Source organism: Bubalus bubalis, chromosome 12 (genome assembly GCF_019923935.1).
Source record: "Bubalus bubalis isolate 160015118507 breed Murrah chromosome 12, NDDB_SH_1, whole genome shotgun sequence".
NCBI classification, from domain to species: Eukaryota; Metazoa; Chordata; class Mammalia; order Artiodactyla; family Bovidae; genus Bubalus; species Bubalus bubalis.
The window spans coordinates 26,135,936-26,151,095 of NC_059168.1; the positions used below are offsets into that span (position 1 = coordinate 26,135,936).

General features: G+C 38.5%; 1 protein-coding gene across 4 annotated transcripts in view; it reads left to right on the forward strand.

Annotated features, from left to right (window-relative positions):
• PPM1B (protein phosphatase, Mg2+/Mn2+ dependent 1B) overlaps positions 1 to 15,160 on the forward strand; it is a 92,883-nt gene that overhangs the window by 47,197 nt on the left and 30,526 nt on the right. For 3 of the 4 annotated variants that reach the window (XM_044925869.2, XM_006056810.4, XM_006056809.4), the window contains exon 2: positions 12,985 to 13,844. The exons of the other annotated variant lie outside the window; for it this stretch is intronic. In XM_044925869.2, the coding sequence (XP_044781804.1) occupies positions 12,999 to 13,844 (846 nt within the window). In that variant the 5' untranslated portion in view covers positions 12,985 to 12,998. The remainder of the gene's footprint in view (positions 1 to 12,984; positions 13,845 to 15,160) is intronic. 4 annotated transcript variants of the gene reach the window in all.

Sequence of the window (15,160 nt, forward strand, 5' to 3'; positions counted from 1 at the left end):
TGCTCCTGCTGCTAAGTCACTTCAGTCGTGTCTGACTCTGTGTGACTCCAGAGACGGCAGCCCACCAGGCTCCCCCATCCCTGGGATTCTCCAGGCAAGAACACTGGAGTGGGTTGCCATTTCCTTCTCCAATGCGTGAAAGTGAAGTAGCTCAGTCGTGTCCGACCCTCAGCAACCCCGTGGACTGCAGCCTTCCAGGCTCCTCTGTCCATGGGATTTTCCAGGCAACCTAGACAGCATATTAAAAAGCAGAGACATTACTTTGTCAACAAAAGTCCGTCTAGTCAAGGCTATGGTTTTTCCAGTAGTCATGTATGGATGTGAGAGTGGGCCTATAAAGAAAGCTGAGCACCGAAGCATTGATGCTTTTGAACTGTGGTGCTGGAGAAGACTCTTGAGAGTCCCTTGGACTGCAAGGAGATCCAACCAGTCCATCCTAAAGGAGATCAGTCCTGGGTGTTCATTGGAAGGACCGATGTTGAAGCTGAAACTCCAATACTTTGGCCACCTCATGCGAAGAGCTGACTCATTTGAAAAGACCCTGATACTGGGAAGGATTGAGGGCAGAAGGAGAAAGGGAGGACAGAGAATGAGATGGTTGGATGGCATCACCATTGGGATGGACGTGAGTTTGAGTAGGCTCCAGCAGTTGGTGATGCACGGGGAGGCCTGGCGTGCTGCAGTCTGTGGGGTTGCAAAGAGTCAGACGCAACTGAGCAACTGAACTGAATTGAGGTAAGAACTTTCAAACTTTATTAAAGGTTGAGGAAATCTGAAGGGAAACAAGCATAGAGCACAGTGTGTGTGTGTGTGTGTGTGTGTGTGTGTGTGTGTGTGTGTGAGTTGCTCATTTGTGTCCAACTCTTGTGACCCCATGGACTGTAGCATTCCAGGCTCCTCTGTTCATGGAGTTCTCCAGGCAAGAAAACTGGAGTGAGTTTCCATGCCTTCCTCAAGGGGATCTTCCCAACCCAGGAATCAAACCCAGGTTTCCGGCATTGCAGGCAGATTCTTTACCGTCTGAGCCAGGGAAGCCGAAGGGCTATTGATTATGCAAAATAGATTGTGCTAAGTGCTGTGTATGGTAAGGAACTTAGTATTAATAAGGTTTAGTAGAGCACCACGGGGAAAGGATTTCTGGAAAAGATAGGACTGAAATCTGAGTTTTTAGGAAGGATGGGAGGTAATGAAGGAGGGCACAATTTTAAAAATAATTCATTGTCTAAATTAAGGTAGACTAAATAGTCCTGCTTTTGAATTTACACTACATTAGAATCAGTACACATGTTCAGTTTAATAATTTCTTCTTCACTTTTACATTACTAAGGTACTTTTTATTTGAAAAAATGAAGCTATATGCTTCGATGACCTATTATTGTTTCTTATTGTGCCGTCACTTTTGTTTATAAATATGTAATCTGGTCGGACTTGATTGTAAACTGAGGGCAGCTCCAATGTAAGTAGATCCCTCTCACTTTATTGATGAGAACAAGTCAGCCTCAGTCTACCAGGAAAGGCAAGGGAGCTGGAGTACTAAATTCAAAATAATTTTTAGAACATAATGCTTCAGTTTTTCTTGTTCTTTGTCAGAGTTTATCATCAAAATAGGTTAGTAGCCAAGTGCATTATATTTACTGTTCTTGGGAGTAGTAGAGAATTTTATACAGGGAACCTTACATGGTTTATAATTGGAAATTAACTTTTTTTCTTCTGTAGCAACTATGAATTCATTTCTTTAGATGAAGTTATATTCCCTAGGTATGTTTAGGGCAAAAGGGAGAAAAGAACCTCTATTATATTGGATCAGTTGACTTAAGGAATAGAGATGACTTTGAGTGAGCTAAAGGGGTGTTTCGAAAACAGGAATCTAATACTCAGTTTTGAAAGTGTTTTATCTGGTCATGAGTAGTATTAATATCTTCTTAGTATGTATCTTTACCTGCATTTGACCTTACTTTATAGTAGTAATATTTTAGTTTGAATATTTAAACAGCCCATTAGGTTTCTTTCAACTGAATTTTGGCTTGTTACATACAAAGATTGCCCACCCTATGCCCTCAGCCCTTTCAGTGTTGATTTGTAAGCAGACTCAAAGGTATCAGAGTTTTTTAATGTGGAGGCTTATTCTAGAAAATAATGTCAGCTCTAGATCTGCTTGTCTAAATTTTAGGCCTCTAGGATTTTTGTCCAGATTTTTTGTTCTCAGTGGAAAGCATTTTCAGTCTGGTTTGCTGTTTGCCTAGGCAAGAAGGACAAGGACATCCTTGAATTCCCATATCTGTGATTCTAAGTAGGCAATAGATATCTCAGTAGGAAATAATGTTATTATTAGGATTTTTGTGCTTCTACTTTACTCTGTGAAATACTCGTGTACACACACATGCACATCAGTTCTGCTCTTACTCTTTGGTTTTTGTATATGCTGGCTAATTCCTTCTCCCACTTCTACCTTTTACTTCTCATCTTAGGCTTCTTCCTTTGCAAAAATTTTAAGTACATGTAACTTTTGATGCCTGTTCTTGACATACCTATACTTATCCCCTTAGACCCCCTGTATCACCACATGCCTTCATTACATGTGCACTGGCCTTTATCTTCCACCAGACTATACTTTCCTTTAGGGAAGAGGTCATCATATTCCTACTACCCAGAACAGTGCCTAGCTTGTAGTAGGCACTTAGGAAATGCTTGAATGAGTGACTATTGGGTTGGCCAGAAAGTTCGCTTGACTTTTTCTGTATCCAGTACTACTGTTAAAGTACTTTTAAAGTATTCAATACATCATGAATATGTATTATTTATTGCTGCATTTTATGCGTTGACTGTGAATGAAAAATTTTAGAATCAGTCCAGAATTGAATGCTATATAATATATATAAACACATGTGAAACCTTTTAAGTGATTTTTAAAATGTGGTTAAAGTGATTTAAGGGCTTCCCTGGTGGCTCAGAGGTTAAAGCATCTGCCTGCAATGTGGTAGACCTGGGTTCGATCCCTGGGTCGGGAAGATCCCCTGGAGAAGAAAGTGGCAACCCACTCCAGTATTCTTGCCTGGAGAATCCCATGGACGGAGCAGCCTGGTGGGCTACAGTCCATGGGGTTGCAAAGAGTCAGACACGACTGAGCGACTTCACTTCACTTTTAAAGTGATTTAAGGAAATTACTTAAATAAAAAAGATAGCCAGTAGTTCCATCTTCCGTGTATGAGAACTCTTTAAAATACTGTTTCTCAGGTGCCTACTTTATAGTACAGTTACTCTGTACCATTGGTTAAGCAAGTAAATAATAACATTATGCTGCTTTGGGTTCAGTAGTGTATTTTTCCTCAAAGAAGGCAATGGAAAAAGACAGATGTGCAGAGAACATTGTTTATTCAGTCTTCAGACGATGCTTGCTGTACGTATATTCTCAGTCTTGTAAAAACTTAGGCTTGCAGAATGGTATAGACCAAGTGATCTCTATAAGGACTATACAGGACCATCCATCAGTATTAATTTTTAAAGATTGAACCTCAATTGTCTTTCACCCTGAGAAAGGCAAATTACGTTTAATATAGTGATAATACAGTGATTGACATTGGCTTCCCTATGCTGTTATTATTTCACATGGGATGGTGAGGGAACCTAAGGAATGGTAAAATTTTCACTTCCTCGGTTGTATTCGTCGTTGTACCACGTTGAGGTTTACATGTGATTACATTGATATCACGGATCTAGTTTTAGCTAAACTGTCTTCCAGAAATAAGCAAGTGATTGTAAAAGATACCTATCAAGAAATTAGATTGATTGTGATTATGATAAAGCACAAGCAAGCACACAACATAAAAAAATGTTAAAACTCTTAATCCCAATATGGGCTCTTAATATGGGGTAAAAAATATAATATCATCCGATCTCAAATATCAATTTCTCAAAATTTGAGATTGTCCAAGATTATTTGAAATAGGTGACTCTGTTTACTGTTGTTGAAACTGTAGCTTGTGTAAGTGTACATACAATGTGCTTGATAGGTGGCTAAGTGATAGCATAAAATCAGCAAATTAGCAAGACGTTTTAAAAAATATGTATTGAGGATAAAAACTAAGCTTTATGAAGTTTTCCCCCAGAAGTGTTTGATCGAGCCATACAACTTTCAATACAGTCCTACAGAATTTCTCTAAATTTAACTGTAGATGTTTACAAGGCCCTTTGAGGTTTCTTGTTCAGTAGGAAAAGATAGAAAGCGTGCCACTGGGGAAACACTAGGTTTTCAGGCCTTGGTCAAAATGACTGAAATAATGCATAGAATATATGGCCAAAAATTAAAATACATTCCTTTGTTATCAGATGTCTTTGAAACATGTAGTAAACAGTGCCAAGTTGATGAAACCAGTATGAGACCAATTATATGTGGGAGCTCTACTTTAAGATTGACTAAAATAAAACATTTTCCCTTACTCTTTGCTAAGTTTTGTCTTTTGGTGGGGAGTGAAGAGTTACAGCAAAGAGATGCTGGACAAAAGTATATTCTCAACAGTAAATATTTCTTTCATAAAAATTAGCCTTTTATGGAAGAAAAATCATAGGCACTTAAGGTGAAAATGGTTCACTGCATCCTTCCTAGGAAAATTACTGCAGCAGAGAAATTGAACCAGGAGTTCAGAGCTGCTAGTGTCATCAGTGTAGTTAATTTTATGAAAACAAGACTTTTAACTTTAAAATCCAGGGAGCTGTTTACAGCGGTGATACCAAAATATGCAGATGCTCAAGTCCCTTATATAAAATGGTGTGGTATTTGCATATAACCTATGCACAACCTCCCCTTCCCGTATACTTTAAATCAGCTCTAGATTACCTAATACAATATAAATGCCATGTAAAAGTTGCTGGTGCTTGGCATATTCGAGTTTGCTGTTTGGAACTTCCTGGAATTCCACCCCCTCTCCACTAGTATTTTCAACTTGTGGTTGGTTGAACCTGAAGACGTGGAAGCAGCTGATACTGAGGGCTTACTGTGAATGAATGAAATGAGAAATGACCAAGAAGTTACAGTCTGCCACATACAGTTTTGTATGATGATTATCTCATAGCAAAGACTTTTGCTTTTGAAGAGTTAGAAAACTTAAAATAGTTAATTGCTATGCAGATATTTTTGGATAAAAGAAAATACGCACTCTTAATACACATGCTATTTCAGGATGAAGTTTGCTTACTAAGAAAGTAAACTTTTTTTTAGAGAGAGAGTACTGTTAGCAAAAGAACAGTTAAGAAACAAATGTTTGGAGACGGTTTGTTTTGTGATTTTTGTTGAGGGGGGGAAAAGATAATATATATTAAGTGAACTTTAAGAACTTTGAAATTTAGGTATATCTTCTAGGAAAACTCACATATTTGCACCATGATTTTTCTTTTTTTTAAACAGCACTGTTTCATACTTTTAAATGAGAAATAACTCCAATAGTCGTTGACAGTGGAAGGGGTGGAATAAGCATACAGAGGCATATCGGTTCAGTTCAGTTGCTCAGTCGTGTCCGACTCTTTGCGACCCCATGAATCGCAGCACACCAGGTCTCCCTGTCCATCACCAACTCCAGGAGTTCATCCAAACTCATGTCCATAGAGTCGATGATGCCATCCAGCCATCTCATCCTCTGTCGTCCCCTTCTCCTCCTGCCCCCAGTCCCTCCCAGCATCAGAGTCTTTTCCAATGAGTCAACTCTTCGCATGAGGTGGCCAAAGTACTGGAGTTTCAGCTTTAGCATCATTCCTTCCAAAGAAATCCCAGACCCAAATAAAAGTACATTGGGTTGATCAGTTGGGGTTGTCATACGCTGCTAAGCTAAGGAAAAACAGTGTGGACCTTGGAACGCTGGGTCAGCGCAAGTTCAGAACATTGCTTGTGCACACACTGAGATGTTTTCCCAAGGCATATGCGGGTCTATGACCTCCAGCTAGGTGATAGCCCTTGTACAAGAAAATAACAGACAGTTTAAAGTAATCAATAAAATGGGAGATGTGACTGGGGACACAGGAGGCTGACTTCATCGTAGCACAACAGATACTTTGTGCTTGCCAAGACACTAAATAAGAGTGATGTGGCTCCGAGGAACAGGGCACTTGACCCAAGAGGTCTTGAGTCCCTGGCCTCATCTTTAAAACTTTAATTCTGTCTCTAGTTTCTTTTTTCCAAACTGTGCGTTGACCACTTTCCATCCCTACCTGCTGTGCCGGCTGCAGCAGTGGTGCCCAACATGGGGCATGAAAGTGATGGATTGAAGCGGTGCATGATCCTGAAGAACAGTAGGCTGAGGCCTCTGAAAATCCCCCTTTGTGGTAAATAACACTCTCTTAGGCATTGAAACCAGGATTATATATGGGAAATTCAGAAAGCTCAAAACTGTACTGGCTGTATATATGCCTCTTAAGGCACCTTTTTAAAGAGGAGTGGGGGGTACAAAAATAAGCGAGGGCCAGCTGTTGGAGCTTTTACAAACCATTGAGAAACATTGCTTATGGTTCCTTTCTCTCGGTACTTTTAGATTTAGGAACTTGGGAGAAGGTATTAGAGAAACTTCTTTGCAAGGGAGTGCCCTTGCCTGTATCTGTCGGGTCAATTCGGACACTGATAATTGACCCTGATAAAACTATTTTAGAACCTCTTCAGACCCCAGAAAGCTCAGAGGGAGTGAGGATGAAGGTGAAACCCCATTAAAGGGAAAACCTGAATATGCAAAGCCTGAGGGGAGAGAGCAAAAAACACGGGAGGCTCTTAAAGCTACAGTTCCTTCTGCACTTTTGGGCAGGACGAATTTCCTTTACCTCCGCTTCCTCCTCCTGTCTTAAAAGCTGGAGTGACTCAAGCTTTTCCTTCCTTGCCATGGACAACGGTTCTGTCACCTCTCCAGAAAGGTGTTTGGTGGGCTCGACAGGAGGGTGACTTGGAGGCTATGACTATGACATTTCCAATGACAGTACATGAATGAGTAGCTCCTGGGGAAGATCCTAATAATTCTAATGGGGTGTATGAGGCTGTACACAGATTCCCTTCAAAATACTAAAGGAACTTAGGCAAGCTGTTCAGAGTTATGGAGTAAATTCTCCTTTTACCTTGGGAATAGTGTGGGGACTAGCTGAGGGTCCCTGTTTGATTATGGTCGCTCATGACCAAGTCAGATAGATCCCCATCTCTTTAGATCAGTTGATAGGCAGTGGGAATTGGGGGACAACTCAAGATCAAGTGCTTATGGAAGATCAGGCCATAGAACAGGTGAGGTGATACTGCAGAAGAGCCTGGGAGAAAACAGGGGTTAAAGGACAGGCTTTCTTTAAGAGCTCTCACCTCCCCAAAGAGACAGTCCCTACTGGGACAACATTACCCCTGTTAGCAGAGCCAATTTGAACACTGTCTGGTTTAAATTTTAGATAAGAAACTATGACTACAAAAAGGAGAGATCACGTTTTTGATACTGAATGGCCATGATATTCTTTAGACTCCAGAGAAAACTGGTTAAAGTGAAGTCTTTTTAGAAATTGCAAAACTGGTTCTTCTTGCATGTGGAATTAAAAAAAATGTTGGCTTGTTAAAATACTTTTTTTGGAGCTCCAGTTCTGCCTGAGAAACAAAAACAGGCCTGGGAAAAAACCTCAAGTTAACTCTTATCGTGTCCTTGGGATACGCAGCCCACTGTCTGGGACTCCAGCCATGAACAAATCGGTAGAACTCAAACCAAGAAGAAAAAGAAGGGGCAAAGAGACATTTTAAATATTAAGCAGAAAACTATGAGATCTCTGCCTGTATGTCTGTCTAAATTTATGTGTCTGCCTTCATCCTTGAACAGAATTGCTTAAGGCTGATTGGACAATGAGCTCTATTTAATTGGCCTAAAGAGAAGTAAGTGCTTATGAATCAAACAATTATAAATTCAAAAAATTAAAATGAATTTCAGGCTTGTGTGAATTGGGAAATATTCACTATTAAATTGATACCTGGTATTAATGTTTATTTATTGACTTTGTGAAGATACTTTTGCAGATGACATAGCTTTGGGTGAATTATACTTACCAATCTACAGAATGATGATATAAAGTACAGTTCGTGGTTACTAAAGGAAAGTAAGACGTGTTTTTAATAGAAAGGTATAAGGAATGGCATTACGTTCTATTAAGGAAAAAGGAAGTACATTTGAACTTACAGGTGCTATTCTCTGAATGGGCAAATAGAGTGATAAATACAGAAGTATAAAAAAGGTATGTGACAGTGGAAGGGAGTTTTGTACATGATACAAGTTTCTTAAAGACATTAAACTGCCTTTGAAATCTTATATTGTTACTTTGACTAAGTGAATAACCATTGTTTCACAATGAATATAATCTGGTACCAATCTGAAATTTTATTTTCTCTTCCTGTTAAAAAAAAAACAAAGTCTTCTTGGAATATGGCTTTTGATAACAGACTATGTAAATTTCTTTGTCTTTAAGTGATTCATACTTGCTTTTAAAATCTTTTGTTACTTTGATAAAATAAATGAATGTTATATCACAATGATCTATGGAAATTATGGCACACATAGACAAAGCTCATTCTGCTTCTACAAAATTAACCCCTCATCAGAAAATTTAAAATGGATAAAAAATGGCTATAAACCAGATAGTCGGGGCTATGGGAAATCCAAGGCGGCCTCTTGGCTTTTCCCGGCTCCCTAACAAATCGCACTTTTATTTGATAGGATAAAACCTTTCCTGGCTACAGGGTTAATATCTTGCAATTAAAAAAAAAGATTAAAATACATTTTCTGCAATCTCCAGTGATCAGGGCACCCACTTTGCTGGACAGGTTATACAGACACTGGCAAAAATTTCATGAGCTTCTTAGAGACTGTCACGTTCACTGACGTCCTTTGTCGTCAGGCAGGGACCACAAAACAAAAGGATTGGTTACACGAGATTGAACAGACTGCTAAATATGACTGCAATTTTCATGACTTTTTGTCTGACATATTACTGGCGTCTAATCTTTGTTTTCAGGTATAAAAAACCTCTTCTCCTCAAGTCACTGACGGTTTAAACAATTTAGTGATTTACACCTGTGGGTAAAATTAAAACATTTTTCTTTTCTCTCTGTCTCACCAGAAATTGGAGACATTGGGGTTCAAAACAGCCTCATCAAGGTACAAAAAAGACTGTCTCCAGACATACACAAAAATCTCGGCGTATACTGGGGAGCCCAAACTCATATAGATGAGGATTTTAACAGTTTGGTGAATTTAGAAAATTCAGTGCTACTCTTAGGAAAAGAAGCACAAAATCTTAAATTACAAATACATTTAATGTGTGACTGGAACATTACTACTTTTTGTGTGACCGCCCCCCCCCCCCCCCACCTCCCCAGGAATATAACCAATCTAAACACTCCTGGGAAAAGGTTAGATGGCACTTGAAGGGCCATGTGCTGACAACCTTACACTAGATATTAAAAAGCTACAAGCAAAAATCATTGGCATGCAACACGCTTCTTTCAGACTATTACCAGATACAGATACACTTCTTGGACTAAGCAGAGGGCCTTAAGCTCATTGAGTCCTCAAAGGCATCAGAGGTGGTCTCATTGAAACACCAGCTATGTTTTGCTGTTTCACTATATAATCATCTGTTTAGTCCTCAGATGCGTGCGAAAAACCCTCTGAGAACTAATGAAGAAAGAAGTTGCGAGATCAACATATCTTCTGCTACAAAAACAAAAAGGGGGATATGCAGGGGTGAATAGTTAGCTGCCTGTTGCTCTGGCTAAGCCATGAGAAAACCACTATGGGAAAAGAATAAAAGCAAAATATAGCAATACAGCATAACCCAAATAAAAGTACATTGAGTTGATCAGTTGGGGTTGTCATACGCTGCTAAGCTAAGGAAAAACAGTGTGGACCTTGGAACGCTGGGTCAGCGCAAGTTCAGAACATTGCTTGTGCACACACTGAGATGTTTTCCCAAGGCATATGCGGGTCTATGACCTCCAGCTAGGTGATAGCCCTTGTACAAGAAAATAACAGACAGTTTAAAGTAATCAATAAAATGGGAGATGTGACTGGGGACACAGGAGGCTGACTTCATCGTAGCACAACAGATACTTTGTGCTTGCCAAGACACTAAATAAGAGTGATGTGGCTCCGAGGAACAGGGCTCTTGACCCAAGAGGTCTTGAGTCCCTGGTCCCATCTTTAAAACTTTAATTCTGTCTCTAGTTTCTTTTTTCCAAACTGTGCGTTGACCACTTTCCATCCCTACCTGCTGTGCCGGCTGCAGCAGTGGTGCATATTGTATTTTACATCAGCGTAAAGTGTCAAACATAAAACGAAACAACCAACATAAATACAGTTAGACTAGAAGGAACACTCATTATGAAGTTCAGAAATAATAAGAGGCTTCAGTGGTCTTGATAATGTTGTATTTTTAAAACTATATGGAAGGTATGTGGGTATTTAGTACTCTTTAGCTGTGTGTAACATTGTATAAAATATGTATTTCATGATTAAATAATTAAATCATTATGGGACAACACTAACTTTAAAATGAGATCAATTTTAAGCTTTAAAACAAATTACTAATTTGTAAAAGAATACGATCCCCGTTACAGCCAGTGAGTGTGGCGGTGACCAAAGCTCAGTCAAGTAGTTAATAGTTTACTGAACTTTGAATCTTGAGTAAGTGACTTTGAGAAAGGAATCAAATCCTTTGAGAAAGGAAGGTAGAAATCACCGCAGCCCCAGGCAAGGCTGTAATTTTCAAAGTGTTTGGCTGCCCAGCCTTAGGGGCTCTTTTGTTTCCTGATGGTTTTCCAAACTGTCCTTCCAGGCTCCCTTTGATTTTTAGAGTCTACTACAGTTTCTATTAAAGATCCCTCCTCCCTTTTCTCCTTTCTTTATTCCTAAATTAAAAACAAATTTGACGATAGAAACTTTAAAACTTATTTTTAAAACTCTTCTAAATGAGGAGTTCTGGTGACTTTTGAGCCCATTTGTTGAATTTGAAACAGCAGCACCTTAATTTGAAGAACATCAAGATAATGGAAATGACAAAAAAGTTCTTTTTTTGTAATTGGTAGTTGGGACTGAAGAGTGGGTGATAAATACAGTTATCAATTTAGTTTCACTTGCATTTAGCTATCTTTATAAGGTGGTGATGTTTTCTCAGGTGAAATAGGCATTAAAAACAATCTAAAATATACTTAGAACTAGGCTTTCAAATCATTGTGTCAAAATATTAAACCAGTGTGTTAAAAAATAAGCACATTCTGTTATATTGTTCTCAATACTTGTGTATTATACTTGAATGAAAGTTATTTTTAGGTAAGAGTAAAACTTTGCCTTTTGAAAATTCATTTTAATAAACATTTGTATTTATATTAATAATTAGTACAGTATTATATATAATGAAAAGTTACAAGATTGCTACAGTTTACAAATATTATATGTGGTGGTTCATTGGGTTTTTAGGAATATATAGTTTTATTATAGTTAGGTAACAGTTACAGCTGAAAAAGAGCTCTCTCAAAGATACCTAGAGCCAAATAAAAGTAAGTTGATCTAGACTAGTATGTCTCAAAATGTGATTCTTAAGTCACCAGCATGCTTTTTAGAAAGCCCCATATAAAGTCTGCTGGGGGGCAGGGAAATGGGGGTGTGGAAATCTGCATTTTGAGCAAATACTAACAGCAAACATTTTGTGGTGTTTACTGTGTCTCAGGAACTATTCTAAGCACTGCATATTAATGCTTTCTTCCCTGTCAGGTGTAGTGAGTGAGTGTCTCTCAGTCGTGTCTGACTCTTTGCGACCCCATGGACTGTAGCCTACCAGGCTCCTCCATCCATGGGATTTTCCAGGCACTAGTACTGGAGTGGGTTGTCATTTCCTTCTCCAGGGTATCTTCCCAACCCAGGGATCGAACCCAGGTCTCCCGCATTGTAGGTAGATGCTTTACCGTCTGAGCCACCACGGAAGTCAGGTGTAGATAATATTGTTATTATTCCCATTGACAGAGGAGGAATTTAAGGTATAACAGACTAAGAACCTTACTAAGGTCACACAACTCAGGAATCTTAGGGCCAGGCTTGTATATGGAAAACATATCAAGGCATTCGCATTCCCACTGCTCTACTCCAGGCCATTTAAAATTGAAAAGATTTTATCCTAAAAGTGAAGTTGGGAGGATGGTGATGTGTAGTGGATTTCACAGTTCTCTCATGGGTAAAAGCAAAAGCACGTTTACTTTTTCACTCAGTAAAAGCACTGAGTAAAAGCTGTCCTAATGCCACTTCATGGATTGTAAACTCGGCAGTATTAAGTAGTTTGCTCTTCAGCACATCATTAAAGTTATATTTGTTTTTATGGGTTAATGGATTTCCGTTAGTCCAAGTAAAGTTCTTTATTTGATGTGCAGTACAACCTAGATGGGATCACATATTTGTAAAACTGAGATTTTGTTTTAATTAATTTTGGGGGTTGTCTTCAACATCTCTGGTGGGGGAATATACTTGATTATAACACTTACTTTTGGAAATCTTTCTAAAATGTATTAGCATACTTTTCTACATTAATGAGCAAGATGTTGCCAAGTTTTGAATATTCTCATTGTTCCATCTTACATATTGAACTCTCAAATTATAAATTGAATTAAAAAAAAACAGGTTTGTTTCTTGGTTTTCCTTTCTCCAACAACAGTGAGTGGTTTTCAGCTTGCTGCACATGCAGATCACTAGAGAGGCATTTTAAAAAAGATAATTTATTGGGTCCCACCCCTGGAGACTCAAGTGTGTAAGGATTGAGAAACCACTGTTATAGAAGAAGTATGTGTGGGGCAGTTTTCTTGGTTTCTTTTTGTTGTGGTTCCTGTAAGTTTTGATAATAATGAAAAATACACTTGAGATTAGGAGTTAACTAGAAAATAGATGAACTATTGTTGATAAATGCTCTTAATTTAAATATGTAACATCTACATTTTTTCCCCCCTTTCAGATTTATTACTAAACATGGGTGCATTTTTGGACAAACCCAAAACTGAGAAACATAATGCTCATGGTGCTGGGAATGGTTTACGTTACGGCCTGAGCAGCATGCAAGGATGGAGAGTGGAAATGGAAGATGCGCACACAGCTGTTGTAGGTATTCCGCACGGCTTGGAAGACTGGTCGTTTTTTGCAGTTTATGATGGTCACGCCGGATCCCGAGTAGCAAATTACTGCTCAACACACTTATTAGAACACATCACGAACAACGAAGACTTCAGGGCAGCTGGAAAGTCAGGATCTGCTCTTGAGCCTTCAGTGGAAAATGTCAAGAATGGTATCAGAACTGGCTTTTTGAAAATTGATGAATACATGCGTAACTTTTCAGACCTCAGAAATGGCATGGACAGGAGCGGTTCAACTGCAGTGGGAGTTATGATTTCACCTAAGCACATCTACTTCATCAACTGTGGCGATTCACGGGCTGTTCTGTATAGGAGTGGACAAGTCTGCTTTTCTACCCAAGATCACAAACCTTGCAACCCAAGGGAGAAAGAGCGAATCCAAAATGCAGGAGGCAGCGTAATGATACAGCGTGTTAATGGTTCATTAGCAGTGTCTCGTGCTCTGGGGGACTATGATTACAAGTGTGTTGATGGCAAGGGCCCAACAGAACAACTTGTTTCTCCAGAGCCTGAGGTTTATGAAATTTTAAGAGCAGAAGAGGATGAATTTATCATCTTGGCTTGTGATGGGATCTGGGATGTTATGAGTAATGAGGAGCTCTGTGAATTTGTTAAATCTAGGCTTGAGGTATCTGATGACCTGGAAAATGTGTGCAATTGGGTAGTGGACACTTGTTTACATAAGGTATGTAAGTCTTTTTTTGTTACAATTAAAATGCCCTATTAATATTTAAAAGGCATGGTAAGTAAGATTAAGCAAACTTTTTAAGTTTTAAAGCTTTTAATATTTTCATTAGGGAAGTCCTAACTAAGTCCTATGTATTTTAAAGTTATTCTCTTCCCCAGAAATGAAAATTTTTTTTTTTGCCATCCTCATTTGTCTAAACCTTCTAATTTGAAAATTAAGTTTAAAAAATTTATGACATTTATTGTCATTTAAGTGTTTTATGACTTGTTGTTGTGGCAGAGGCATCTATACACAATTGTGACTTGATTAAAATTCTCAACATTGGCAGTACCTGTCTTTTTTGGTTTGTTTAGGCCACTCGGCTTGTGGGATCTCAGTTTCCTAAGCAGGGATTGAACCCTGAGCCCAGGCATTGAAAGCCTGGAATCCTGATACTCTGCCATCAGGGAACTCCCATCAATAGCTGTCTTATGCCTGATTATGTAGCAGTTTCATAAAAAAAAAAAGAGAGCATGATTGTATATTAGATACACAAAAGATCAAGAACCACATAAAATATTGGAAGATATAACAGAAGCCTTAAACTAAGTAAAGTTTTATAATTTAGCTATGAGCCAACTAGCCTTACTAGCAGCTAAGACAGAAACTGAAGTGAGAGTTGTATATTTCTTATTCTATAGTAGTAAAAGAAGCTTTTTCTAGCCATAAAACCTAAAAGGAATTTATTTATGTGTGACTCTGTGTAAATATGACATGGTGGATAATATCTTTTATAGGAGATAATCAAAATTCTTTCCATAGAGATGCCTTTATCATCCCCAATTAGAGAACCAAAGACTAGTATAAAATGCAATCTTGTTAAGAATTCCTGTGGAACACTAAAGTTTAATTTACATTTGCAATATTATATGAATCTTATTTCGATAGAGTAATAGAGAGGAGCATCCAAACTAACAGATAATTAGCAATTTCCTTTAATGTCTTTAAAATATTCAGTAATTTCAAGTGGGCTTTTGACAGCATCTATATAGCAGTCAATTAGAATTTGAGTTATCTGACCAGAACCTAAAATATGTAAGTATTCTGTGACTCTGATTGAAGAAGGTATCAGGACAAAACTAACCTTTGGTTATGTGATGTAAAGATTTTGACTGACTGACTCTGTCTAGATTAGAGCCACTCTATTTCCTCACCGTGTAAGTTGCTGTGAAAGATACAAGCATAGCCAGAAGTTTCTCTAAAGGTCTCTGGGTCTATGGAAATACTCAGGTTTTGTTGAAGTATCTATTACTTTTCCATAGGGTGGGAAGAGG